The 26,555-nt window shown below is 45.1% G+C and overlaps 3 protein-coding genes across 12 annotated transcripts in view; 2 read left to right on the forward strand and 1 right to left on the reverse strand.

Moving 5' to 3' along the window:
- Positions 1-2,866: 2,866 nt before the first annotated feature.
- On the forward strand, positions 2,867-13,181 carry PSMF1 (proteasome inhibitor subunit 1). The gene is made up of 7 exons (XM_083146643.1): positions 2,867-3,049; positions 5,982-6,128; positions 8,586-8,668; positions 11,567-11,737; positions 11,818-11,871; positions 12,444-12,590; positions 12,853-13,181. Exons 1-7 carry the CDS (start codon positions 2,897-2,899, stop codon positions 12,902-12,904), a joined length of 807 nt encoding a protein of 268 aa, XP_083002769.1. The 5' UTR covers positions 2,867-2,896; the 3' UTR covers positions 12,905-13,181.
- Positions 13,182-20,553: 7,372 nt separating this feature from the next.
- Positions 20,554-26,144, reverse strand: TMEM74B (transmembrane protein 74B). 2 transcript variants are annotated; one of them, XM_083146659.1, is made up of 2 exons: positions 25,659-26,144; positions 20,554-22,619 (listed from the first exon to the last, which is right to left on the reverse strand). In XM_083146659.1, exon 2 carries the CDS (start codon positions 22,563-22,565, stop codon positions 21,885-21,887), a length of 681 nt encoding a protein of 226 aa, XP_083002785.1. In that variant the 5' UTR covers positions 22,566-22,619; positions 25,659-26,144; the 3' UTR covers positions 20,554-21,884. The 2 variants fall into 2 exon arrangements, with proteins under 2 accessions (XP_083002785.1, XP_083002784.1); XM_083146658.1 differs by having other exon boundaries at positions 20,555-22,619; positions 25,467-26,143.
- Positions 25,321-26,555, forward strand: part of RAD21L1 (RAD21 cohesin complex component like 1) — a 77,339-nt gene continuing 76,104 nt past the window's right edge. For 2 of the 9 annotated variants that reach the window (XM_083146652.1, XM_083146657.1), the window contains exon 1: positions 25,321-26,041. The gene's annotated coding sequence lies outside the window, so the exon portion shown is untranslated. The remainder of the gene's footprint in view (positions 26,042-26,555) is intronic. The other 7 variants (XM_083146650.1, XM_083146653.1, XM_083146644.1 and 4 more) reach the window with 5 other exon arrangements.

A 26,555-nucleotide genomic window follows, 5' to 3' on the forward strand; every position in this document is an offset into this window, starting at 1 on the left:
ATGAGGTAAAAGTGTCATTAACTCTATCGGCCTATTTGTCACTGTGTGGGCACTACTGTGTGTGGCATAATGTGTATAAAGGGCAGAACTGTGTGAGGTAATGTGTATAAAGACCACTACTGCATACTTGCCTACCTGACCCTCTCCATGAGGAAGAAAATGCTCTGCTACTGGCCTTCCTTGGTAATGTATGATTGCCATCACCTGTGGTGAGCTAGGTAATACCCCTTTTCCATCTGAAACCCGTGTTAAACATGGGTTTTTGAACACGGATCATACCCGTGTAAGACACGGGTAAAAACATATAACCCCGTGTTATACCCGTGTCGGAGCCATTTACACTAAGGGGGTTATTCTGATTCACTCGGAAAGGCACAATCACTTTCTAGTGGAGAAAACCATGCGCACTGCAGGTGGGGCAGATGTAACATGTGCAGAGAGAGTTATATTTGGGTGGGTTATATTGTTTCTGTGCAGGTTAAATACTGGCTGCTTTATTTCTACACTGCAATATAGATATCAGTTTGAAGTACAAACCCTCCCAAATCTAACTTTCTCTGCACATGTTACATCAGCCCCACCTGCAGTGCACATGGTTTTGTCCATTAGAGAGCGATTGTGCCTTTCCGAGTGAATCAGAATAACCCCCTAAACCCGGGTAAGCTTTGAAAAAAAAAAATGCTCACAAGGCATAGCTTTTTTCCAATAAAGAACCAATAGACGGCCTCAGAGCGTTACCCGGGGGGGGGGGGGGGGGCTAAAAACAAACTGTTTAGTTATGGCTCTTTAGCTGAGGGGTAATATGTGTTGCTGACTGATGCTGTGATCTGTACTGCTTGGGTGATTTGTGCTGTTCTGGGTCAGACAGTGGTGCTAGTGGTGCTAGGGGTCACCAACCAAAATCTTGGCTTGGGAATCAGTTTGGTTAGGGCCGGCTCTGACAAGGGGTGTGGATCAGTTGATCACAAGCAAGTTGTTAGACAGTCATTAGGCCGACACCAATAGGTCGACATACATTTAGGTCAACTTATGTTTAGGTCGACATGGGTAAGGTCGACAGGGTTATTAGGTCGACAGGGGTAAGGTCGACGGGGTCATTAGGTCAACAGTGGTAATGTCGACCGGGTCATTCGGTCGACATGGGTAAGGTCGACAGTGAAAAACTCTACATTTTTTTTTATTATTATTATTTTTTTACCCTTATGTCCTAGTGGATGGTAGGGCATGAAATACCACCTGTCGGCACATGTTTTGTCGACATGGATACCGAAACGTACCACCACATCCCCTAGCATGGCTCGCTGTGCTCGCCATGCTTCAGGTGCGGTGCCTCGCTTCGCTCGGCACACTATTTTATTCTCTCCCACCACGCCCTAGTGATGGTAGGGCATGAAATACCGCCTGTCGGCACACATCGTGTCGACATGGACACCAAAACGTACCACCGCGTCCCCTCGCCTGGCTCTTTGCGCTTGCCATGCTTCGGGCACAGTGCCTCGCTGCTATCGGCACACTATTTTATATTCCCACCAAGCTCTAGTGGATGGTAGGGCATGAAATACCGCCTGTTGGCACATGTTGGCTCAATAAAACAGTAAAAAAAATGGGTACTTGTTTCCTAGCATGTCACCCATCGCATCGCATACCATAAGCCATACAATGGTATTCGATGCGATGGCAGCCGATGTATACAATTTGAAATCGTATACCATCGCATTGTATGCCATATACAAATTGTATAAGCACCCTAATGGGTGTTTTCAATGTTAAATGGGCCCCTATACGATTTTTAATTGTATAAGCACCGTAATGGGTGCTTACAATGTGAAAAGCTCCCCCACGCCACCACCACTATGAATGGCAACCCAAAGCGTAGCGAGCCCGCGAGGGGCGGCGGTACGGATCCTCCGACCTTTTAATCCCCCCCCACCATCTACGTCGGCATGGAGTTGATGTTAGATAGTGGGGACGCGGAATACATGTAAAGTAATACGCGTCCCCTCGCGGATTTTAGATAGTGTGGTGAGCGCAGCGAGCCACTGATCCCGAAGCAAGGCAAGCGCGCGGGGACGCGGAATACATGTAAACTAATACGCATCCCCTCGCGGGGCTCGCTGCGCTCGCCACACTATCAACTCCAAGCTGACGTGGATAGTGGTGGTATGAAAAGGACGGAAGACGCGTAGCGCCGCTGTTCACCATGCTTCGGGTTGGCGTTGATAGTGGGGGTGGCGTGGGGGTGCATTTAACATTGTAAGCACCCATTAGGGTGCTTATACAATTTAAAATCGCATCGCATGTGGGTATATGGCATGCGATGCGATAGATGCCATACGACTGAATATCGTGGGCGCCATGCTAGGAAACAAGTACCAAAAAATGCCTTGTCGACCTAATGACCCATGTCGACCTAATGACCCATGTCGACCTAATGACCCTGTCGACCTAACCCATGTCGACCTAAAGTCTTGTTGACCTTACTGCATGTCGACCTAAACTCATGTCGACCTAGTGGTGTCGACCTAATGCTTGTCGACCTACTTGGTGGTGACCCAATGACCGTATATCCCCTGACGAGAACCTGTGTTTCACATAATGCAAACATACCTCCCAACATGACCCGCAAACTACTGTACATTAACTCACATTCTGTAACATGCAGTACTGTCTGGCCACCTGTAGATGGCGAATCGGCTTTGTTACAGGAAAAAAACGTAGTAGAGCCTGCAAGCAATAATCAAATTAATGCGTTGATTGTTATAAACAGAATAAATAGCGGATGTGTATATTTCATTGCGCAGCGCCATCTGGCGGCTCTATGAACAATTGCACGCGGAACTGATTTTTGTTTGGCTTAGTTTCAGGGCGGCCGCACCCGGAAGTGTTGTGTCAGTGCATGCTGAGTTCCCAAAACATGGCGACTCCAGGGCTGGAATTGCTATTCTCTCTGGTGTCTCCGGAGATCACTAAACCTCAGGATGCACTTATCTGCTTCATTCATTGGGAGCTGATCAGCCGCGGTATGCGGTGCCTGGGCAAGTCTGATAAGGTGACTCTTCCTATCCTCTACCTGCTATTATACCTGTCATTCCTCTCTCCATCCTCTGCCTTCGTGTTACACCTGTCATCCCTCTTCCCATCCTCTGCCTGCGTGTTACACCTGTCATCCCTCTCCCCATCCTCTGCCTGCGTGTTACACCTGTCATCCCTCTCCCCATCCTCTGCCTGCGTGTTACACCTGTCATCCCTCTCCCCATCCTCTGCCTGCGTGTTACACCTGTCATCCCTCTCCCCATCCTCTGCCTGCGTGTTACACCTGTCATCCCTCTCCCCATCCTCTGCCTGCGTGTTATGCCTGGTACACACCAGGACGACTAGGGCCCGATCCCATTAATCTAGATCCAATTCCGACCGATTGGATGTAGATTGTGTGGTGATTGGGCCCTTTTCTGTCCTGGTGTGGACCGATACCGATCCGATAAGCGGTCCCGCAGGTCGGTCGTTATTCAGATCCTACCTGCAGCAGGTAGGTTCTGAAGAACGACCATATAGCCGGGTGCGGGTCGCCATCGGATCGGACCCGCTCACGGTGCACATCGTGAGCGGGTCGTGCCCCCCGCATCATCGTGAGCGGGTCTGAAGAAACACTGACGACCCGCTCACAATGTGCATCGTGAGCTGGTCGTCGTGGTGTGTACCCCACATGAAACCTGTTATCCCCCCCCCCCCACATCCTCTGCCTGTTTGTTACATCCCAGACCTTCCAAGAGTGCCTGTACACTGTGTGATTAAGCGAAAGACAGAATAACATCTCTGCTTTATACTTCTACTGCACCAATATCTTCTGATATCGAGCAGCACAGCCAACCAGCAGGAAGATAATGCGTGTGATCCTTGGGAGCATGCAATCAGGCATACGGGTGCCGGACGGCTCCCCGAGAGTCGGGATTCCGACTGTCATTACTCCGACTGCTCCCTCGTGGGGGTCCACGACCCCCATAGAGGGAGAATAAAATAGGTGGCGAGCACAGCATATACTTCTGTTTATATGAAAATTAATATGGAACAGCTGCTGTATATAGGGGGAAATGTGTTGGTGGTGGTGCCCCGGGTTTCGGTAGGTGGTCTATGTATGAGAACACAGTAATGTGTGAATCCATTCTATTTGATTGTCTCTCAATGTTCATCAGGGAGACAATCTGTGGGCTGGATTTTCTGAAGTTGGAGTAAATTTGTGGTATGTGTCCCACTGAGTTTCACAAGGTTTGCTGCTGGGTGTTACATATTACAGGTGTTGGTGATGTCACACTCCTCCAAGTATGTCAGGTACCTGAAACATCAAAGTGAATATATCAGGAACAGACAATTATATAGAATATAGTAGCTCACCATGCCATTCTTGTCCTTCTGGAATGTTTGCTTTCCTTCTGTGCTGCTGTTAATTGCTCTTCATGCAGTGTATGTGAGTGATGGATTGGGGTGGGGCAAATATAACACTGGTGCTTATATGTTAATAGCACATACATTTATTGCATAAGTATACACAAAACCAACACTGATGGTTTAATAGGTGTACGGGCGTATAAATGCTATAACCAGTTGTGTGGGTTTCCAAATGCCCTTGTCCCACTATGGGGACTTTCTCATTGGCTTAGTGGGTCCAGCCCTTGTATAGGGTTTTAGAAATGTTCATATTCCTTTCTGTAATTAAAAAGCCATAAAATATTGGACACTCACAGCAGAACGTTATACCACTTTCTGCCCAAAATTTCAGGTCCGACCCGGGATACTGTTTTAACATATATTGCAGCTGCTCCGATCAATTTTGCAATGCACCCGGGTTAGCCCTGAAAAACAGAGTGTATCAAGCACCTCCAAGTAACTAACCAGCTTTAAACATGCCCTGGGTCGAATAACCCCAGTCGCACAAGTCACACTGAAGCCTACATGGGTTGGACGTGGGATTAACCCTGTCTTGCGATTGGGGTAGCGGACTTGGGATGCACAACCCAGGTCAAGTCTTTCACACTGAATAAGGACATGGGTCGTGCTGCCAGCTTGCCTCTGGAATAATTGAAGTTCTCCGCTCAGTGTGAAAGGGGTATAAGTGATGAACAATTAAGGTCTCTTTCCTGGGTAATGCCTGGGCTCACATTATAGCACAGTAGATTACACCACAGTTGTTGGTTGAGCTGGAATATGTGTCAGGATGGAGGAAAAGCGCAAAGGTAGCAGCTAGTGATATAGTTCTATTACAGGGGTTCTCATACTCAGTCCTCAGGAGAACCCTTGGTCCTTCCAGGTCACCTGGCAGGTGCACAGGTGCATTCATTATTCATTGACACATTTTAAAAGATCCACAGGTGGAGCTTATTACTTCACTTGTGATTCTGTGAGGAGACCTGCAAAACATGCACTGTGTGGGGTCCTGAGGACCAAGTTTGAGAACCTGTGCTCTATTGGATGATTTGGGAACTGCCTACATATAGCCATATCAGTAAAGCTGTGTACACACGGGGGCGATAGGGGCTGAAATCGCTGGAAATATGGTCGCTGGCGACCATATTGCCAGTGATGGGAGTGTTCCCCGGCGATAAATCGCCGGATGCGCGCTCCCGTTTTCAGCCCCGTTCTAATTGCTGGTCGCAGAAGCTTGCTCCTGCGACCAGCTGATTACCTCTGCGGCACCGCTGGCAGAGGTTCCCTTTCATCAGCGACCATCTCTGGTCACTGATGAAAAGGAGAAACTGAGCAATATATCTCCCCCATTTTTCCCGGGCTTTTGTTACCATACTCTACAAACTGATACACAGTCTGTGTCCTGTTCAATGCACCCTGCCCCCCTCTATTGGTGCACATTCCAGTAGTCATATTTTCATGTCCACACCTAATAACCATCACACTGTGGCCACATGTAAGTCATTGGGCAGTTTGTGTAGGAAGTTTCATATTCGTCTCTCTTGTTCTTCTCTCACTTACAGGTTGCAGCCGAGGCAACGGGATCTGAGCGTCTTCCAGATGGCTGGGCCGACAACAAAGATTTATACACACTGTCCTATGGGTTTGGCAGCTCACAATTTCTACTGCGAGCATTACCCGTGGAGGATACCTTGATAGTGAATATTATGGTAAGATTAGGGGCCCATGTCCTATTCCTGTGACCCACACGTTGAGCAGCCTAGTTGCTAGCATGCTGCCCTTGGCTGCAGTTCCCAGTCCCTGGCAGCCAGACCTTGAACTTTTTAAATGCTCGGTCAAATACTGTAGATGTACCCAGCAATTGTGCTTTATTCCTCTGTACTGTTGTACCTCCACAACAATCTACTTTGAGTTTGTAATTTTGAGTAAGGTAGAGATAAGAACTACATCCACTTATCTTAATCTTTTTCCTCTGATCGGATATACTGGAATATGTCGCTGGGCACTTTCAAATGTGGAGCTTGAACATGCTCCTCCCACTCTGTATACCATTACGGCTGCCACAGAATAAACCTCCTCTGGCTGGGACCCAAGAGTGCTACCATTGCTGCTTGTTGGGTCCCTGGAGTGTTCCTTTGCCTCAGGCAGGATTCTGTGACTGCACGCTGGAGAGTAACCTGCATGAAAGTTGGTTCTCTACTGCTTTAGTTGGGAAGCCGTGCTACAGTGCTCAGTTTTTTAATCTCTCTCTGTACAAGAACATAGATGGCATTTAATCTTTATCCTAGCACCCTGTGCTTTTAAAAACCTGTGCAGTGCCTCTTTCCTGTCTGGGGGGGGGGGGGTTCTGCTTTGATGTTTCTAGTACAGTATTTAGAAACACACCAGCAGACAGCCACACTGCAGGCATGGAATTGGAACTGCATGAATTTTAAAGATGTAGGGTGCTAGAATGAACACTAGCATTGTGGGGGTCTGGAAATCAGCATGGAAAGCCATGGGGTTCTAGTGTCATAACCCTAGGGAGAGTTCCCGCTGGGTATAAGGAAGGGGCAGTTCAGGGGGCTGTCTGAAATGCCCACTGTAAAAAACAAACAAAAACAAAAAAAAACAGGTCTTGTCAATCCATACCATAGAGGTATGACTTTGTCTTTTAAAACTTTGTAGATGATACAAAGAAAAAGTTTTGAAACCTGAACTTTATTGATAACATTATAAACAATCTAGTTCGGCACCCTATTAACAGTAGTAATCTACTGCAGGTAATGGGTTTGCCAGAGCTGTACAATTAGCCTTGTTAATTGGCACTTATCGAGGATTACGCTTCAGGTGACTCGGCACTGCGAAAAGCTGACCCTCGAAGCCACGATAGCATGTAGGATCCAGAGCTTATCCCGGATCCCATGTGTTATCCTGTGATAATGTGTCATTTTTCGCCCCCAAAAAACGGGCACGGCCACCAAACTCTGAGCTCTGAACTCTGGTTGTCTTTTGGATCTAAATCAAGTTCACAGATATTTGCAGACTGACGAATGTTCAACTAGACTCTGTAAGACGCTGCGGAATATGTGTGCGCTATGTAAATAACTGGTAATAAATACATTTGCAACACCTGTTTCAAAAGGCGGAGTTAAAATCCCCCCCAGGGGATGCAGTTTAAATCCCAGCGGTCGGGATCCCGGCGTTCAGAATCTCGACCGCCGAAATCCCGACACTTTCTCCCTCCGTGGGTGTCCACGACACCCCTGGAGGGAGAATAAATTAGCGTGCCAAGCGTAGCGATGCACCGGGCCCGCTGCGTGGCGAGCGCAGCGAGCCCGCAAGGGGGGGCGATCCACGTCCCCCCCCCCCCCTTGTCGGGATTCCGGCGTCGGGATTTTGAACGCTGGGATCCCGACCGCCGGGATTTCATACTGAATCCCTCCACAGGCATGCGAATGGATGTTTTGCCTAACCATCCATTCGCAGCTTGTGTGCCTGGAGGAAATCATTCAATGGTCGCCGACCATCTAATGATTTCTACAGCACTCACATATGTAAGACACCTCTCTGGGTGAGCGCCCTGTTCAGGAAGCAGGCGGGCAGCTGACAACCCCCTGCTCCCCCTCCCCCTCCATGCACCCACATCATGGGCGCATTTACATGGGAGTGCCCATGAAATGCTGGGTGTTCACATGGATGCAGCCCCTCACCGCCTCCGCCCGCCCGCACTGCTAAGTGTGAATGGGATGGCGAACAAGCAGTGCGCCGTATCCACTAGGAACCAAGCAGCTGCACATGTGTGCAGTCGCTCAACATTGCTCCCCTGCGGTTGTATTTGTATTTGGTTGTATTTTTCTGCTCTCCCTTCTTTACTCCGTTCTGTCTCATTGGCTTTGTTAGTACACCAGATAGCCTGTTGTAACTGTTCTATCGTTCTCTCACCATTCACTATACCAAATAGAGGGCTGGATTCTCTAAGCTTCAAAAGTGATAAAATGGAGTGTGATAAACAGCCAGCCAATCGGCTCCTGTCTGACATTTTTCAAACACAGTCTGTGACAGGGCAGGTAGGAGCTGGCTGTTTATCACTCTCCATTGTATCACTTTTGAAGCTTAGAGAATCTGGCCCAGAGTCCATAAGTGATGTAACATAAGTAAAATCTTCAGCTATTTTCTCCATACAGGATCTTAAGACTGAGAAGGTTTCTGACGTGACCCTGAATGTGAATAATTTCATAGACAAAGACCACTTGCATCAGTTTCCCAGGTTAGGGTACACGTGTCATTTATTGCTGTTGCCATTCCTGTGCTCTGCTGGTATTTGGCCATAAGGTCACCATGCATTGGGTCCACCACTAAAGGTCGACGGGGTTGGTAGGACTACACAAGCATTAGGTCGGCAACAGGTAAGGTCGACACGAGCTTTTGATGTTTTTTTTGTAGCCGACATGTGCCATCATTCGGTATTTCATGCCCTACCATCCACTAGGGCACGGAGGGAGAATAGAATAGTGTGTCCGTCGCTTGGCAAGCGCAGCATGCCATGCGAGGGGACGTGGTACACTTTGATGGTATCCATGTTGACTATATCAACATTCGGGGACAAAAAGTGAGTAACTCATTTTGACTGTCGAACTTGCCATTGTTGACCTAATGCTGGTGTCGACCTTCCAACCCTTTAACCTATTTAATGTGCCAACCTAAGCCATGTTGATCTTTAGTCGACCTAATGACCCACTTTGCTATATTTGAAGTTAATGAAAAACCTCCATCAAATTTAAAACTTCTAAAAGGGAGAATACATAGAGAAATATGACAATGAATCTAGTAAATTCAGATACCTGAAGGAAAATAGTACAGCTTACTTATTGTGTGTTGGCGTTCTCATTGTTTGGGCTCAATCAATATAAATTAGAATGACATGTGAGGTACTATGGTATACCTCTAGTAGGCTAGAGCTATGGGGCCTGATTCAGACCTTATCGCTACTGTGCGAATTTGCACTGCAGGTGATTATTGATAAATTTCCTATGCTGCATTGCGCTTGTGCAATGTTGTCCAGTGATGAAATCCTGCAACTTTTTTTGACCGTCAGCCGTTCAGAAGATGATTGACAGGAAGCTGGCGTTGTGGGTGGTAACCGGCTATTTCATGGGAGTGCCAGAAAAAACATTGGCGTGCCTATTGATCAGGTCTGAATTGGGCCCATACTCTTCATGCTTTATTACTCTATATGTAAAAAAGGCTAACTACTACTCACCTCTGAGGTGATGTACCGCGAGTGAACACTAGAGGCCAACAGAAAGTGAGTCATTTTTCAGGGACACTGATCTATTTCAGGGCCAGGTGTGGTAAGCTTCAAAAGTGATCAAATGGAGAGTGATAAACAGCCAGCCAATCAGCTCCTGTCCTGCCTAACATTTTTCAGTCTGTGACATGGCAGGTAGGAGCTGATAGGTTGGTTAGGTACTGCCCATCGCATTAATCGTGTACATTTTTATATGGCATACAATCTGTGCGATTTCGGTTTTTAAATCGCATGTATCGTATGAAAAACAGTAGTATAGTAAGCTACGATGCGTGCGATGTATGTGTTTAAATCGCATGCATCGCACTCATCGTTTACTTTATTCATGTGCGATGTACGCGATGCGTGCGATGATTGTATGTCGAGTCAATTGTATGTAGTTTTATATGTACAGTTTTATATGTACAATGAATGCGATGGGTGCGATGCAAAATACTAAAGTGCATATACTATGGTGTATGTATGCCCCCTATACGATTAAAAATTGTATAATCACCCTAAAGGGTGCTTTTATGCACCTAAATGGGTGCTTACGATGTTAAATGCAGCCCCACGGCAATCTCCCACTATAAACGTGAACCCGAAGCGTGGCGAGCGGTGGCAGTACGCGTTCTACGACCTTTTCATACCCCTACTATCCACGTCGGCGTGGAGTTGAGAATAAAAAGTGTGGCGAGCGCAGCGAGCCACCTAGCCCGAAGCGTGGCGAGGGGACGCGGATACCTTCACAGGTATCTGCTTCCCCTCGCGGGCTTCACAGGTATCCGCTCACCACGCTTTCTATTCTCCACGCCGACGTGGATAGTGGGGGTATGAAAAGGTCGTGGGATGCTTACCGCCGCCCCTCGCAAGCTCGCTGCGCTTGCCACGCTTCTGGTTTACGTTTATAGTGGGGGGGTGGCGTGGGGGTGTATTTAACATTGTAAGCACCCATTAGGGTCGCATCCATCGCATACATTGTATGTATGTTTAAGAGTAATCAATGCATGCGATTTACAATGCTCAAGATAAAAAAATACTTTCATCGCATCAATCGCAAGCATCGCATGCATCTTATGACATTAAAACAGTACGACCGATGCGATGCATGTGATAAAAATGGATACGATGAAAAAATCACTGTAGTCGCATTAATCGCATGCATCTTATGGTGCAGAAACATATAAGATGCTTGCGATTAATGCAATGCTTATCGTGGGCGCCGTGCTAGGAAAGCAGTACCGTTGGTTGTTTATCACTCTCCATTGTATCATTTTTGAAGCTTAGTGCACTTGGCCCTTAATCTTGCTGATATGGAACGAGGGAGCTGTTAAGACAAAAATTGGAGGTAGGAGCAGATAGGGACTGGGGGTGGGGTGGAGAGTTTGTGGGTTAAAAATGGATAAAGCTCAAAGTGAAAGTATATGACAGAAGGCGACATTTTGACAGGCTTTTAACTAGTTAATTAATAATGCCACTCTATAGGTCAGGGCTGGGCAACACTGGCCCTCCAGATGTTGATGAACTACACATCCCAGGATGCTTTGCATTAGTTTTGCTATGTGGCCATGCTGAAGCTGATGCAAGGCATGCTGGGATGTGTAGTTCATCAACATCTGGAGGGCCGGTGATGCACATCTAGCAGAACTACTTCGTAACATTTTGTTTTGCTATAAGCCCAATAAACACATGGCATTGATTAGACTCTGCATCACATTTTGTTTCGGTGTTTCTTGAAGTGTAAATGGCCCTTTGTGCCTTCAGTTAATAGTTGTTAACGTATCCTATTGACTTAATAACAAGCAGTGAGGGTATGTTAAGCATTTTGAATCTGTTGCTGAGTTAGGCTTCATACTAATGTGTATCCCTCCTCTGCAGTGTCTATAAAAGTCCAGAGACGCTGAAACAGCAATTCGAAAGTAAGATCATCTCCCCTCTGCTTGGCTCTAAGGAGAAGACTCCAAAGCCTGAGCGAGAGCGGGAGCCGGACGCTGAGCATGATCCTCTACGGGTACCCTCCAGGTCTCCCGCATCACATCATCCTCCCTGGTAGGTGCTTCCTACAGCCTTTCTTATTTTTTCATGACATGATACCTAACTTCTAATTCATGTGCCTTGCTTCTCTCTAGGACAACCCCATCTGGACATATTCCATATGGAGCAGCAGATTTGGATCCCATAGGGTTGGTAGTTACAAATCTTACCAGTGTTTGTATACCGGTATTACAACAAAATAACTTGTAGATTACATCCCCTTGTGCCTCAAACACATTGGAAGTACTGCAATTCTATTTGATCATCTTACAGCTTCTTTTGCGTAGAATTGGCGCTAACCCATGTTTCCATGCCTATACCATATCGTAAATCTCAGCTGGATTCGAAAAGCACCATACACTCTTTTCATTGCCTCTATTGTAAAGACCCCCATACACTATGCCAAGGTATTGCATGCAGCCTTGGCAATGATGTATCGTATGCAATGCCAGTCATGCGGGATATGAAAAATCCTTGTGGCAGCCATGACTACTATCTCCCTATCCCATACGATATGCATGGGGCCGCACATCGAATCGTAATTAGAGTTAAGTCACATACGATATGGAAAATTTCACACGATTATGTCAGTCTGATGGGTTAAAATTGTATGGAAAAAGTGCCATATCGTATTAGTGTATGGGGGCTAGAACTCTTGTTTTAAATTTTATGACAACATATACACAGTGTTTGTGTGGTTTTTTTTTTTTTTTCCCTGCAGGGGGCACGCTGGAGGTATGATTATGGATCCTTTTCATGCAGGGGGAACACGACCCAGACCTAACCCTTTGGGTGGACTTCCTCCAGGAGCTGTGCCACCAGGTGCCCGGTTTGACCCTTTTGGTCCCATAGGATCTGGACGTTCTGGGTAAGTTTTCCGTAAACGCTGCCTATGTTTTATATAGGAGGCAAAGTTATGTGCTGGCCTGGTCAACCTGTGGCTCTCCAGCTATTGTGAAACTGCACAATCCCAGCATGCCTTGCCACAGTTTTAGCATTTCCCAATAAAAAAAAACGCCACAGGGGTTGCTGGACCTTGGAGTTTCACCACAGCTGTTGTGCCGCAGGTTGGTCCGGTTTAGAGGGACGGATCGAGTGACTAATCTGCCTGTACCTTTTTCCTTTTCCAGTCCTGACCCAGATCACCTGCCTCCGCCGGGGTATGACGACATGTTTATGTGATGCTGAGCAACCTGCTGTTGTTGCCTTGGATCTTTTTGCTAATTTTCAGCGGTAGTCCTGCCTTACTAATAAATCAGGGGCCAATGCAGAATGCTTGAGAACAATTTACTTGCACCGTTGTCAGTGGTTTATAGTCTGACTTATGTTGTAAGGGTAAGTAAACACACGAGACAGGTTATACTGAAATACAATCATTAACTGGAACTGCTGTAATCATCCTTCCCTGACATAAAGTCTGTATATATTGATGTAAATAAGCTTTTAATGTAGTCACCCATTGGCAAAAAAAAAAACCAAAAATGCATCCACAAAATTCTTTTCGTACATCACTATTATAAATCAATTCAAGACCCAAGGAGATAAAAACATTGGCTCATTTTTCTGCTGAACGACGCTGGTATAGCGAGTGCAGCCTATATTTAGTGTTCTGCTACCGATGGATGACGACCTGTTCTTACCACATCCAGATCCTGTCCTATGCTTTCTCCATATTTCTGTCTGTTATGTTTCTAAATATACCGGCTAGCACCTGGCTTTGGTTGCAGTTTGTGAACTTTAAATAAACTAAACTGTTTACAGCAATCGACCGTATTCACAGTGTGTTCTTGTAATGATATTGTAATCAGTGCAATGTATTTTGGTCTACCACACGTACTGTCTGTGCAGTTGAGTGACTTGGGGGGGTGATTCAGGTTGGTTTGCAAAACAAGTGATTTGGGTGGGGTGTGTACATCAAACTAATATATCTATATTGCAGTGTAAAAATAAAGCAGCCAGTATTTACTCTGCACAGAAGCCAAATAAATCTCACAAATCTAACTCTCTGCACATGTTACATTTGTCACACCTGCAGTGCAGCGTCGTTTTTGTACGTTAGCAAACCAAATGTAGATTGTAAGCTCCAGTGGGGCAGGGACTATTTCTGTAAAGCGCTGCGGAATATGTGTGCACTATATAAGAAACTGTAAATAAATACATGTGCTTTGCAGACCAACCTGAATCACCCCCTTAATCCTTCCACGAAGTCTGTTTCAAATTTTGTTACACAAATATTTCATATCTACCACATAATTCTGCATTCATACATACTATTCTAATACACAAGTGATTCTTATTTATGTATAAAGAAGATCTGTATAAATATCATGTGTAATCACTTCTTTGGTCACAATGAAAACTTGTGCATTATAAGAGATAGCAGATCACTAACCATAACTCTTACTGAAATACAAATTACCCAGGGACCTGTATAAATAAACTCAGGGTGCAGATATGTAATATTTATATGGGCTTCAAACACCACTGGGCTGGATTCTCTAAGCTTCAAAAGTGATAAAATAGAGAGTGATAAACAGCCAGCCAATCAGCTCCTACCTGACATTTTTCAAACAGTCTGTGACATGGCAGGTAGGAGCTGATTGGCTGGTTGTTTATCACTCCATTTTATCACTTTTGAAGCTTAGAGAATCTGGCCCCCAGTCATGTTTGATCCCTAATAATTCTGCGTTCTTTTTATTAAAGAAATTTAGGGTGAAATGTAATACCTCTTGAGTTCGGCGGCAGTGCGGGGTGTGAGCCAAACTTGGACTTTTTTTTAAAGGGGAAATCACTTACAATGCAAAACCATTCCTTGTAAGCGATTGCCCCTTTCAGAAAAAAAAAAAAAGCATTGGAGTTCTTCCAGCATCTAGCACAGCTGCCGACCTCGGGTGGTATTACATTCCGCCCTTAGTCTGTGACTAGAGATACTGTAGCAACAAACTTTAGAAGATCAGTGTTGGTCCTGCCTTCCAGAAGAATTCTAATCAGTAAAGCACCAAATACATGTTTTAAGATCCCACATAAAAATAATTCTTCTCAGATTCTTTAGCAATTTGTCAATAACAGAAATTATTTCTGGCTTATTTGCAAGTCATGTGTTTTACAATGTAAGTTTTAATAGTAGCTTAGGAAAGCTTAACGTTTTGCAAACTAACATTGCAGGACAATTATGAATTGCATTTGATTGGCTAAATCCTAAGGACCCTGGTTGAAGCTAAACTTCCTTAAGAATATTTGGACATTTCTATTAGTTGGAAACTCATAATTGGAGTTTTACACTACCCTCTGTAGTCCTGCAGGGCTGCATGCAGGTGGAAAATCCTGATTGTTTGGGTAGTGTTCTATAGGAGATGACGACAACTGATGAAGGACATAGAGGAAACCTGGAAAGGGGGTAGACTTTATGCTGGGTTGATGTGTGGCATAGTCCTGTTTTCTATTTAAGTAAATCACATTTCCCTGGGAAATATGATTTGGGACTATTCTTTCACATCAAACCAGACCAGTATCAAATTCTACACTAACCGTGTTTGTTCCCGCACTCATCTACTGATATCCGTTCCCATGTAATCCTACCCTGATGTGTAGTTCCATAGCAGCTGGAGTGCCACACATTGCCTTGTGCACTAGTGACTGGCTGTATTGTGTTATCATCCTCTGGATAAACGCAGTCTTTTAACGCTGTCAACTGATAGCTGTAATAGACTTGTGTCTTTTTCAGCTTCATTAACTGTACAAAATGAATCATGAGTGTGAGAGGCATCATGACTATCTTTATTAACTGCCACTACTGTATTACTTATGTCTTTTGTTACATTTGTACTTGGTTTGTGCAAAAGGCAGGTATGGACCGCAATCTTACAGGAAATAAAAAAGTCAAATTCAATTGTGGGATAAAATAAGCATAACGACACCCTATGAACCTACTTTCGAAATCTTTTGCCTTTTAAAAAGTAAATCTAATTTTTGCCTATGGGCTTAAAATGAGGAGTGCATATGAGCCTGCAGCCTGGAAATAATTGTCAGTTGAACCGAAGGAGAGAGTGCTATTCTTACAAGGGAACCTTAAAGAGAATTTCATAATGCTAACATTTGTGCTAAAGAAACCACGGATCTAATTTTCACTAATGACCTTATTAGTATTGCTCAGGGAGGCTCACATGGTAATTTCATTATGAGCCAGCATGGAGACACTGCGCTGACATGCTGGTATTGACAGTCTGGCAGTACAGTGAAAGAATCTGCACTAGGTTAATTGTGAAAGCGGCTCAATAAATATGTCCAAATGAGTGCTAGAGTAAATGTTTACAGGTATTGACAGTCTATCACAGCCCCAGAAAATCATTGTATGCAACCCGTTTTAAAGCACCTTTTTTTATAGCGTTACCTGCTGTACCACAAATCAAAGGTATCAGGATGATAGGCCAACCTTAATACAGTCGTCCCCCTTTGGACAACACATTAGGTCAACTGGTATAAGGTTGACAGGTACGGTACTTGTGTATTATCACGGCGCCCATCGCATACATAAGGCATGCGATATCGCGTGATGTTGTACAATGTCATACAATTTTAAAATTGTATGGCATTGTATATGGCATACAATGCGATTAAAAATTGTATAAGCACCCTAATGGGTGCTTACAATGTTAAATGCACCCTAATGGGTGCTTACAATGTTAAATGCACCCCCACGCCACCCCCCACTATAAACGTGAACCCGAAGCGTGGCGAGCGCAGCGGTACGCGTCCTACGACCTTTTCATACCCCCACTATCTACGAACCGGCGTGGAGTTGATTTTATAAAGTGTGGCGAGCGGACGCGCATAACTTCACAGGTATACGCGTCCCCTCGCGGGGCTCGGTGGCTCGCTGCACTCGCCACACTTTATAAAATCAACTCCACGCCGACGTGGATAGTGGGGGTATGAAAAGGTCCTAGGACACGTACCGCCGCCGCTCGCCACACTTCGGGTTCACGTTTATAGTGGGGGTGCATTTAACATTGTAAGCACCCATTAGGGTGCTTATACAATTTTTAATTGAATAGGGGGCTAAAATCGCATCGCAGTGCATCGGGTGTATGGCATGCGATAAAAACATTGCGCAATCAATATCGGGGGTGCCGTGATAATACACAAGTACCTCAGGTACTTGTTTAGTTTCACGGCGGCAGATATATCGCATGCAATCTGATTTTTTACCTGTTCATAACCCCACTATCCACTACGCATGGAGTTGATTTTATATAGTGTGGCGAGGGGACGCCGATTACTTTACATGTATTCTGTGGTGAGCGCAGCGAGCCCCGCAAGGGGACGCCGAATACATGTCAAGTAATCCACGTCCCATCGCGGGGTTTGCCACGCTCACCACACTATAAAATCAACTCCATGCGTAGTGGATAGTAGGGTTTTGAACAGGTACAAAATCAGATGAAATCGTATGCGATATCGCATCTGCCGCCGTGAAACTAAACAAGTACTGGTTGACAAGTAAAAGATTGTCTGTGTCTAACATCAACAGGTCCAAATAGTCAATGCAGTTTTTTAAATTTTAAACTTTTTTTTTCATACCATCCACGTGGACTACAATTGGTCATTGTAACAAATGCCAAGCGCAGCAGTAGTGGAGGAAGCTACAATGCTAAAAGTATTCCGAGCACAGTGCTACACTTATTGGGGTGTTACTGTGTACAAAATTAAAAAGATTTTAAAAAAAAAATTTTAATTATTATTTTTTTTACTTTCTGGGGTATATTCAATGCCGATCAGGATAGCTATGACGGCGAGCAGTGCCTATTGCTCGCCCTCATAGCCCGCCCTCAGTATTCAACTAACGCCCTGTACTCGCCATTTCAACCTCGCTATTTGTAAGAAGCCAGTGGAAACTGCATGTGCGGTCGTCAAAAGAGGCAAAGCTTGCGGCTATATCCAACGGACTTGCTGCATCTCCATTAGCCACAAACCTCGCCGTTCGGGTGAAGTCAGAGGACGGCGAGGATTCCCCCAGAACATATAGAATAGGGAGAGGGGTTAAACGGCAAGGATGGCTTGTTTTTGGCAATCCTCGCCGATAACAAGCCATCCTCACCATGGAAACCCCCTCGCCAGCCACATTGAATATATGCCTTTATGTCCACCATTTTACATGTCAACTATCCTGTCAACCTTTTGACCCTGTCGACAATATGGGGTTTGCCTATTGATTGCTGACCTTCTATGGGTCAACCCTTTGATCCGTACCCGTACCCCGTACTCCTTTTTGTTATGGCTCAGTTTTTACACTAATATTTTCTTGTTCTCCATTATACAATATTGCTTCAAATTTGCGATCTCTCACATAAATGATCAAACTTAGAACCTGACCGATAAAACCCACATGGCCCATATTGCTTTCACATTTTTATTTCTAGCAATCTAAGACCATACTTGACCCCCCCCCCCCCCTTAAATTATTTTTAGATTTACAATAGTCTTGTGTCTATTGTATTAGCCTCTATAATCTCTGTTTGGAGACTCTCAAACATCTACTAGCATAACTGTAAAGTATCTATGATTCAGTCTTAATGCTTGTGCCCCAGTACCTACAATGCTTCCCTGCTGTAACTTGTTAAAACAGAGGGTACTCTTTACCTAGAACGGCGCCCGCGATCAGAATCGCGGGCGTCGGGGGTAAAAAATCGCGGTCATCGCGGGTAAATCGCGGGTACATCAAAATCGTGTACCCGCGATGACCGCGATTTTCCCATAGGGAACAATGTTAAAAAGCCTAATTGATCGCGATTTTAATGTAAAATGCCTCAATGCCCGCGATTTTCCCATAGGAATCAATGTTAAATGGGCTACAGAGCCCAAATAGACCCAATTAACCCTTAAATGTCACCCCAATTTTTTTACGCCACCCCACGATCCACGCCAACCCGAAGCGTGGCGAGCGCAGCGAGCCCGCGAGGGGCGGCGGTACGCGTCCTCCGACCTTTTCATGCCCTACTATCCACGTCGGCGTGGAGTTGAGAATAGAATAGTGTGGCGAGCGCAGCGAGGGGACGCGGATACCTTCACAGGTAAACGCGTCCCTTCGCGGGCTTCACAGGTGTCGGCGTCGCCACGGACACCTGTGAAGTCCGCGAGGGGACGCGTATAACTGTGAAGGTATCCGCGTCCCCTCGCGGGGCTCGCTGCGCTCGCCACGCTTCGGGCTCGGTGGCTCGCTGCGCTCGCCACACTATTCTATTCTCAACTCCACGCCGACGTGGATAGTAGGGCATGAAAAGGTCGGAGGACGCGTACCGCCGCCCCTCGCGGGCTCGCTGCGCTCGCCACGCTTCGGGTTGGCGTGGATCGTGGGGTGGCGTCAAAAAATTGGGGTGACATTTAAGGGTTAATTGAGCCTATTTGGGCTCTGTAGCCCATTTAACATTGATTCCTATGGTAAAATCGCGGGCATTGAGGCATTGAATGCAAAATCGCGGTCAATCTGACTTTTTAACATTGTTCCCTATGGGAAAATCGCGGTGATCGCGGGCATCGCGTCGCGGCCGCTTATGTACTGCCCGCGATCCCGCGATCACCCCGATGGGCGCCGTTCTAGGTAAAGAGTACCAAACAGTTTATACAGTATATGTACTGTGGTGATGCATACTTAATAACATCTTCCTACTAAAATAATGTTCACATACACAACTTGTTCTGTATGTAGGCTGGTAGGACACTGATGTTCTTTAGCTGATGCAGCTCTGTATACTTCACATTGTATGACTTTTCAGCCCTTGACTTTAGGAGCTTGCTGGTATTTGTCATTCCATAGCTGGGAAGTTAATGAGTTTAAGCTTATTGAAATAATAATACCGCTTTCACACTGCCTAAACGTTTTAAAAAATGGTATTTTAAAACGGGTCTGAGCCTTGACATTGCACTAGATTACCGTTTTAAATTCCATTTAAATACCATTCACATCAGTGAACCCGTTTCAAGGCAGAATATGTATTGCGGGTCTACAGATGTGGTTACGGATCAATATTGTAAAATAACAGTGGTTTTATTCATATGAACAAGTGATAAAAAAGCGCTGTATCATACAATGAAAAGAAGTCAAAGTCTTTAAACCGGTGATTTTAAAGTGGAATGGAGTTGTAGGGAGCTGGCGTCCCTACTCCCTACAGTGCACAGTACTCCCTGATACCTTAAGTACAGTCCAAAGTCTTAGCGCTGATCCCTCGCCGAAATTTCCGTCCCTCGGTTCCCGCTTCCTGGCTAATATGCCGGGTGCAGTGGAGTCAGTCAGCAGAGATTCGGCTAAGTTGTGATGCTTCGCTGATCTCCCAGAGGGGCGGGCGCCTGACTACTGGCCGGAGCTTCTAAACAGCCTCCGCTAGTTCCCGGGATGCCAGATGATGACGGCACCCGGAGCGTATTTGGTTGTGGAGCTCTGGTCTGTGTGCAGGTTTTTCAGAGGAAGACAGGGATATTTGCCAGGAAGCGGCAGCGAGGGACGGAAATTTTCGGCGAGGGACCAGCGCTAAGACTTTGGACTGTACTTAAGGTATCAGGGAGTACTGTGCACTGTAGGGAGTAGGGACGCCAGCTCCCTACAACTCCCTTCCACTTTAAAATCACCGGTTTAAAGACTTTGACTCCTTTTCATTGTATGATACAGCGCTTTTTTATCACTTGTTAATGTGAATAAAACCACTGTTATTTTACAATATTGATCCGTAACCACATCTGTAGACCGCAATACATATTCTGCCTTGAAACGGGTTCACTGATGTGAATGGTATTTAAAACGGTAATCTAGTGCAATGTCAAGGCTCAGACCCGTTTTAAATACCGTTTTAAAATACCATTTTTTTTAACCGTTTGGGCAGTGTGAAAGCGGTATTAGTGTTCCCACTACAATTTTTTTTTTTTTTTTTTTTTTAAAGGCAAGTTTTTGATGCGCTTATCACCAAATATAATTTTATTTAATTGCTCCCTGCTATGGCTCTGTGTAGACTTTAGTAATTAACCATGTGCTATGCAGCAATAGCAGTATCATGTCAAATGCTCCCACTTACTCTTTCCATATCTGTGTTTACATTTTTTAGGACTAAATGCAACGCTCACACTGCAAATTAGGGTATAAACAAGCCCAACATATGTACAGCTTGCAGAGAATGGATCTGAAACTTAGTTGTATTGTGCCATAAATTTCCTGGTGTCTGGTACCTATAGGCACTTTATTTATTGATCAGTAACACCACCTAGATTGTAGGACTGGTTTGGAAGTAGGATCAACTGTGGCATCACAAATATGCTCCACTGCACAATAAATACTTATGTCACCTGCATCTGTTGGCAGATTGTGTGCTTTCTAGCCAGAATTGCATCACATGTTCATACGAGAGGCTCACTCCCATACAATCTGCGATATATCGCACTATATGGCACTGTGTGTATGCATCTACCGTATCGTACCGTGTGTACACACCTTAATACTTGCATCTTTGAAGATCTATTGGTAGAATATTGACAGTTTTCATAAATTGTAATGTTAGGGGGTGTAGTAAATTTGTATCGCTTTTTAACTGGCAAAATGTGTCCTATTAATGGCAAAAATACACAACCCTTCCTTCCTGTCTGTAAGAGTAAATTGTACCCTACCAATCATGTTTTTACAAAACATTTCTTTTAAATAACTCTTGAATGATGCAACTTGCACAATCTTAAAAAAAAAAAAACACTTTTAAACCAAGATTAACAATGCTAATGTTAACAAGAAGTGACTCCAACTATTAAATAAATGTGCACACGTAACAATTCTCAAAATCTCTGGTCTGCATGAAGCACCAATGAGACCACATTCTCTTATTCATAACATTCTAGAGGTCAGTACCCTTGTTATGCTGGGAGTAGTAGTACCATGGCAGTTGCCAGGCTACAGGATGCCTGATCTATAATATAGACCCATGAGAGCAGTTTTCTACCTTTTTACCACCACCCCCCACCCCCCCCCCCCCCCCCCTCCCCATTGTTACTGAGATTGGAACAGAAGGCATCTCTCAGGCCTGGAATAATCTGACCTCATTAAACATTAATGCCACTATACTAGAATATTTGCTCATCTGGAACTGAAACCTCCTGTCCGCTATCATATTATGAAGTGTTATCAATACATTCAAGGCTCCTGTTGTGGTTGTGTAACATTGGTTGTCATTTCAAGGACCTCGTGTTCCACCAATACCTGCCCACCCTCTGTAGTCATTTGTCTCATTCTCAGATTGAGAGAACCGTATTTTGTCCTTGGTCCTCTGGCCACAGTGAATTTCTTTCTGCGGTACAGCTCTCCTTTACATATGGAGACCATAAGTAGCATGGAGAGGAGTGTGCCCCCTAAGGTGAGCAAACCTAATCCAGCAATAATGCATTTGTCCAAGTGTGAGCCAAGATGTGCATAATAAAGCTCTAACCGCTCCATCTCACGTGCGGACACAGAATCAGGGCTGACCCGCACTTCCCGTGGTATTGTATATGCTACTGCCACAAGTATTATGCCACTGACCAATAGGACTAAAGAACACATGAAACCATAATCCACAGAATGATTTGGTAATTCTGGTTCTTGACAATCCTCAGAGTGAGGAGATCCATTCTCCTTTGCAAGCCATCCTCTAACCTCTGACGCAGGACTTGAACCTTGGATATCTTGGGAATCTTGACCAAAGTTGGTCTCTCTAATTTCTTCATAGGATGGGTTCTCAAAACCTCTGATGGTAGCTGAGCAACCATGATGGATTTGGCCATCTGCAGTAGGTCTTATACCAAGTTCTCTTAGCTCCAAGGTGTATGAAGAAGCCATTGATAGACTCTGGTGTGGAACATCCTGGGCTCAAGGAACTGCTTCAAACTGCAGCTGAGTGGGGAAGAAATAAAGATAGGGAGTTGTAAAATTTCCAGTTATAAACCTGACTACTGTTCGGAGGTTTTTAAAATCTATAATGTCACACAAATTCCATAAGTGCTTCATAAGTCCTTGTTTGCCTCACTATTTCATTGCAATTACAGGTACTTGTGTACTAGCACGGCGCCCACGATATTAGGTCGCACGACATATAATCGCATGCCATCTCATGCCATACACCCGATACACTGCGATGCGATTTTAAATTGTATAAGCCCCCTATACGATGTTTAATTGTATAAGCACCCTAATGGGGGCTTACAATGTTAAATGCACCCCCACGCCACCCCCACTATGAACGTCAACCCGAAGCGTGGTGTGGGGCGGCAATACGCGTCCTACGACCTTTTCATACCCCCACTATCCACATCGGCGCAGAGTTGATTTTATATAGTGTGGCGAACGGACGCGTATTACTTTACATGTATTCCGCGGGGCTCGCCACGCTTCGGGCTCGCTGCGCTCGCCACACTATAGAGAATGAACTCCACGCCAACGTGGACAGTGGAGGTATGAAAAGGTCGTAGGACGCGTACCGCTGCGCTCGCCACGCTTCAGGTTGGCGTTGATAGTGGGGGTGCTTTTAACATAGTAAGCACCCAACACGTTTAATTAACTTATAGGGGCCACTTTTAACATGGGAAAACCCTTTAGGGTGCTTATACAATTTTAAATCGCATACCATTGTATATGCGATACAATGGCATACAATTCGATTGTATACAATTTAAAATTGTATAACATCGGCTGCCATCGCGCAACATCAAATCGCATACCATCGCATGACTTATGGTCTGCGATGCGATGGGCGCCGTGCTAGTACACAAGTACACAATTACATTATCAGCCCAGCCATTGATATACAATTAAAGCAAACTATATTCTAAACATGTGAAATGTTATAAAGAATGTTTTGTTTATTTAAAGTATTAGATTAGGAATGGGGAACCTTCGACCCTCCAGCTGTTGTTGATCTACACATCCCAGCATGCTTTCAACAGTTTTTGCATGGCCAAATAGCAAAATTGTAGCAGGGCATGCTGGGAAGTGTAGTTCAACAACATGTGGAGGGCCAAAGGTTCCCCATCCCTGTATTAGATTTTGTATTAATTAAGCCTCAAAGTTAACCTCACTTTTTGAAAAAAATAAATGTAGTTCATTCATAAAAATTGTTTGAGCTGGCAGCAGGTACCAATGGCAATCTGTTCTACAAAAAAAAAAATTTTGCATCCATCCTGTACATCCATGCTCATGTGTACTTTCATTTTAACATAGGGGTTTGTTTGTTTATTGAAAGGTGCATACACACTGAAAGATTTGGCATACAATGCGGGCATTCATGATCGATCGGAATGACCAATCATTTAAATCGTTCCATGTGTATGAACGATATTGATGCTGATGCGCGTACCTGCCGCTCATTAATAGAGGTCTATGATCTTTCATGCAGGCAAAAGATAATACACCAATCTTTTGCAATGTGTTCAAAATATTTCATGTGCATGAACGAATAGGTAAAAGCTGACTGACTGGATCCCACTCCCCTCCACCATCATTAAAAGTTGATCGTTCATGTGTAATCATTTGTACAATCGTTCACTATTTGACACCAAATCGTTTGTCGAGGAGTTCGGAGGAAATCTTAACCATAATGGATCATTTCCCAAATCGTTCTGTGTGTATGCACCTTAACCCTTTAATATGAATGTTGTCTGCAGTCCTTGTGTTTGTATAGGTTGTCCAGTGTATAACCACAGGATAAGAAAAAAAAACATACTGGTAGGTTAAAGGACTTCTGATTGAATCAACTGTGTTTGTTGTATGGACTATAGACTTTGTGAACTGATGTGAATTATATTGTACTGGTTAGCCTATATGAAAGAAATAATGATCTTGAATACTTTGTGATAATTGGAATTGCAGAAATTGTACCAAACCTCTCAAATCCAAGTTCCCATAAGGTGGTGGAATGTAATATTTCACCTAAAATGAATAATATGTTAAAGCAGTATTACTGTACCACTAGCAGAGCTGGCAGCTGTTTCTGGGTCTCACAGGGGGGCTTGTAAGTGCTTGTCACCGACAGATACTGTATTACACCTATCACAGTCGTGGTGGCTAGAGATGAGCTGGGAGCTATCCATTCAGCACCACATAGTACTACCACTATCCACCCAAACACAGGTCAATTAGGCGAGGATCTATAATACCAAACAATCACACAACAATGTACACACAAATATACAAGTACCACGGCACAGCCTACCAGACATACAATTCTAATCACTATGCAAGCGTTAAAACAACACACAGCCTACATTTAATACAGTAATGTCCTTTATAACAGATACAAATAAGCATCAGATCCTAGCAGCCACATTATAATTTACAGACAAAACCTCACCAACAGAATCATTGGAAGGCAGCGCTGTAGGCAGATACAGCTGAGAAATAAATGGTGGCATTAGCTATACTGTACAGCAGCCCTCACCTGTGTGTGGTAGTCCCCTGTACTACCTCCACCCCACTGAGCACTCCAAGCTAGTAACCACACATAATAAAAACAACCCTTTATTGCACACCGCCCCTACATGCATATTTATTATGTACCAGACAAAGCATGCAACTTTATTCCTGCCACCACCTCTTTAGCATCTATCTACAGACCTTTAAGCTGCATGCAGCACTCATGTGCACCATATACTAGACCTATCCTGAACAAAGAGACTGTGCAACCCCCGGGCACCGCTGCATACACATATCACAACACCATGCACAAGTGACACAGCAGCCACTGACCTGTGCACACCCGGGGGCACCTTGCATCGTCACCGCGGCGCTGCTGTGCGGGCAGCCATGCCCTGGCGTGTGTGTGTGTGCAGGGTGCCAAACACAGCGCCGCCACCATGGCATTCAGATTAGAGAGATGTGAGCATGGCTAGGCTTCTCTAGTCCTAGATGAGACGGCTGATGTGGTGGAAGGATAATAACCTAGGAGACAGCGCAGGACAGCAGCTCCATCATGGACCATGTGGGAGGAGACTGGTTTGGCAGCGCCCCCGGCCGGTCAGATGTGGCAGAAGTGTCATCGTGCCCTTAATGGGTACCGCCATCTTACACCTTTATCCTAGCTTGGACGTGTATCGTGGTGAGATACTTTCCCGAATCAGATGGATTTGTTCTCCCGGTCTTCATTCATGCACTCATTTTATCAGCAGGCTTCCCAAATGCCGTGATACCCCTACACGGGAGGGGGTGGGGACGAATCTCCAGTAACAGCTGGTGGCACTCGGCAGGCAGAGATCCCCAGCAGCTGGCAGAGTAGGATGGAGATGCCTCTGGGACCCGCCCTGTCCTGGCTGAGGAGGGAGCTGGTAAGATTAGAGCTGGGACGGATCATCTTTCTACCGTCTAATAATGCATCACACACGCTGCTACCACATTGCATCCCTAGTGAGAGACACACATCCCACCCGACCCCTGGCCACACAGTAGGAGATCTCATGCAGACAGACGGGAGTAATGTTGGAGCATGATGTGTGCAGTTTCACTAATAACACACCAGACAAGAAAGAATAGAGAGAGAGCATGGACATGTGACATACTCCACCTTTTCTAGGGATAAAATGGAAAGCGAGGGGTGAGGGGCACTGGCACAGAGGCTGCCTAGTGCTAAGAGGCAACCAGTTAGGGGCCCATTTATCATTGATCGTATTTGCAATGCGATATTAGATTACATTGGTGCCATGTATGATTTGACAGGTGTTCCAAAAGGAGCCCATACCAGTGATGTGCCATGGCAGCCATTGCTAGCGGAGGGAACCCTCCATAATTACATCCGCAATCTGCAGATGGTGGTAGCTAAGGACCTAACCTCTGATGTTGGTA

The sequence above is a fragment of the Crinia signifera genome, chromosome 6 (assembly GCF_055691185.1).
Source record: "Crinia signifera chromosome 6, ASM5569118v1, whole genome shotgun sequence".
In the NCBI taxonomy this organism is placed as follows: Eukaryota; Metazoa; Chordata; class Amphibia; order Anura; family Myobatrachidae; genus Crinia; species Crinia signifera.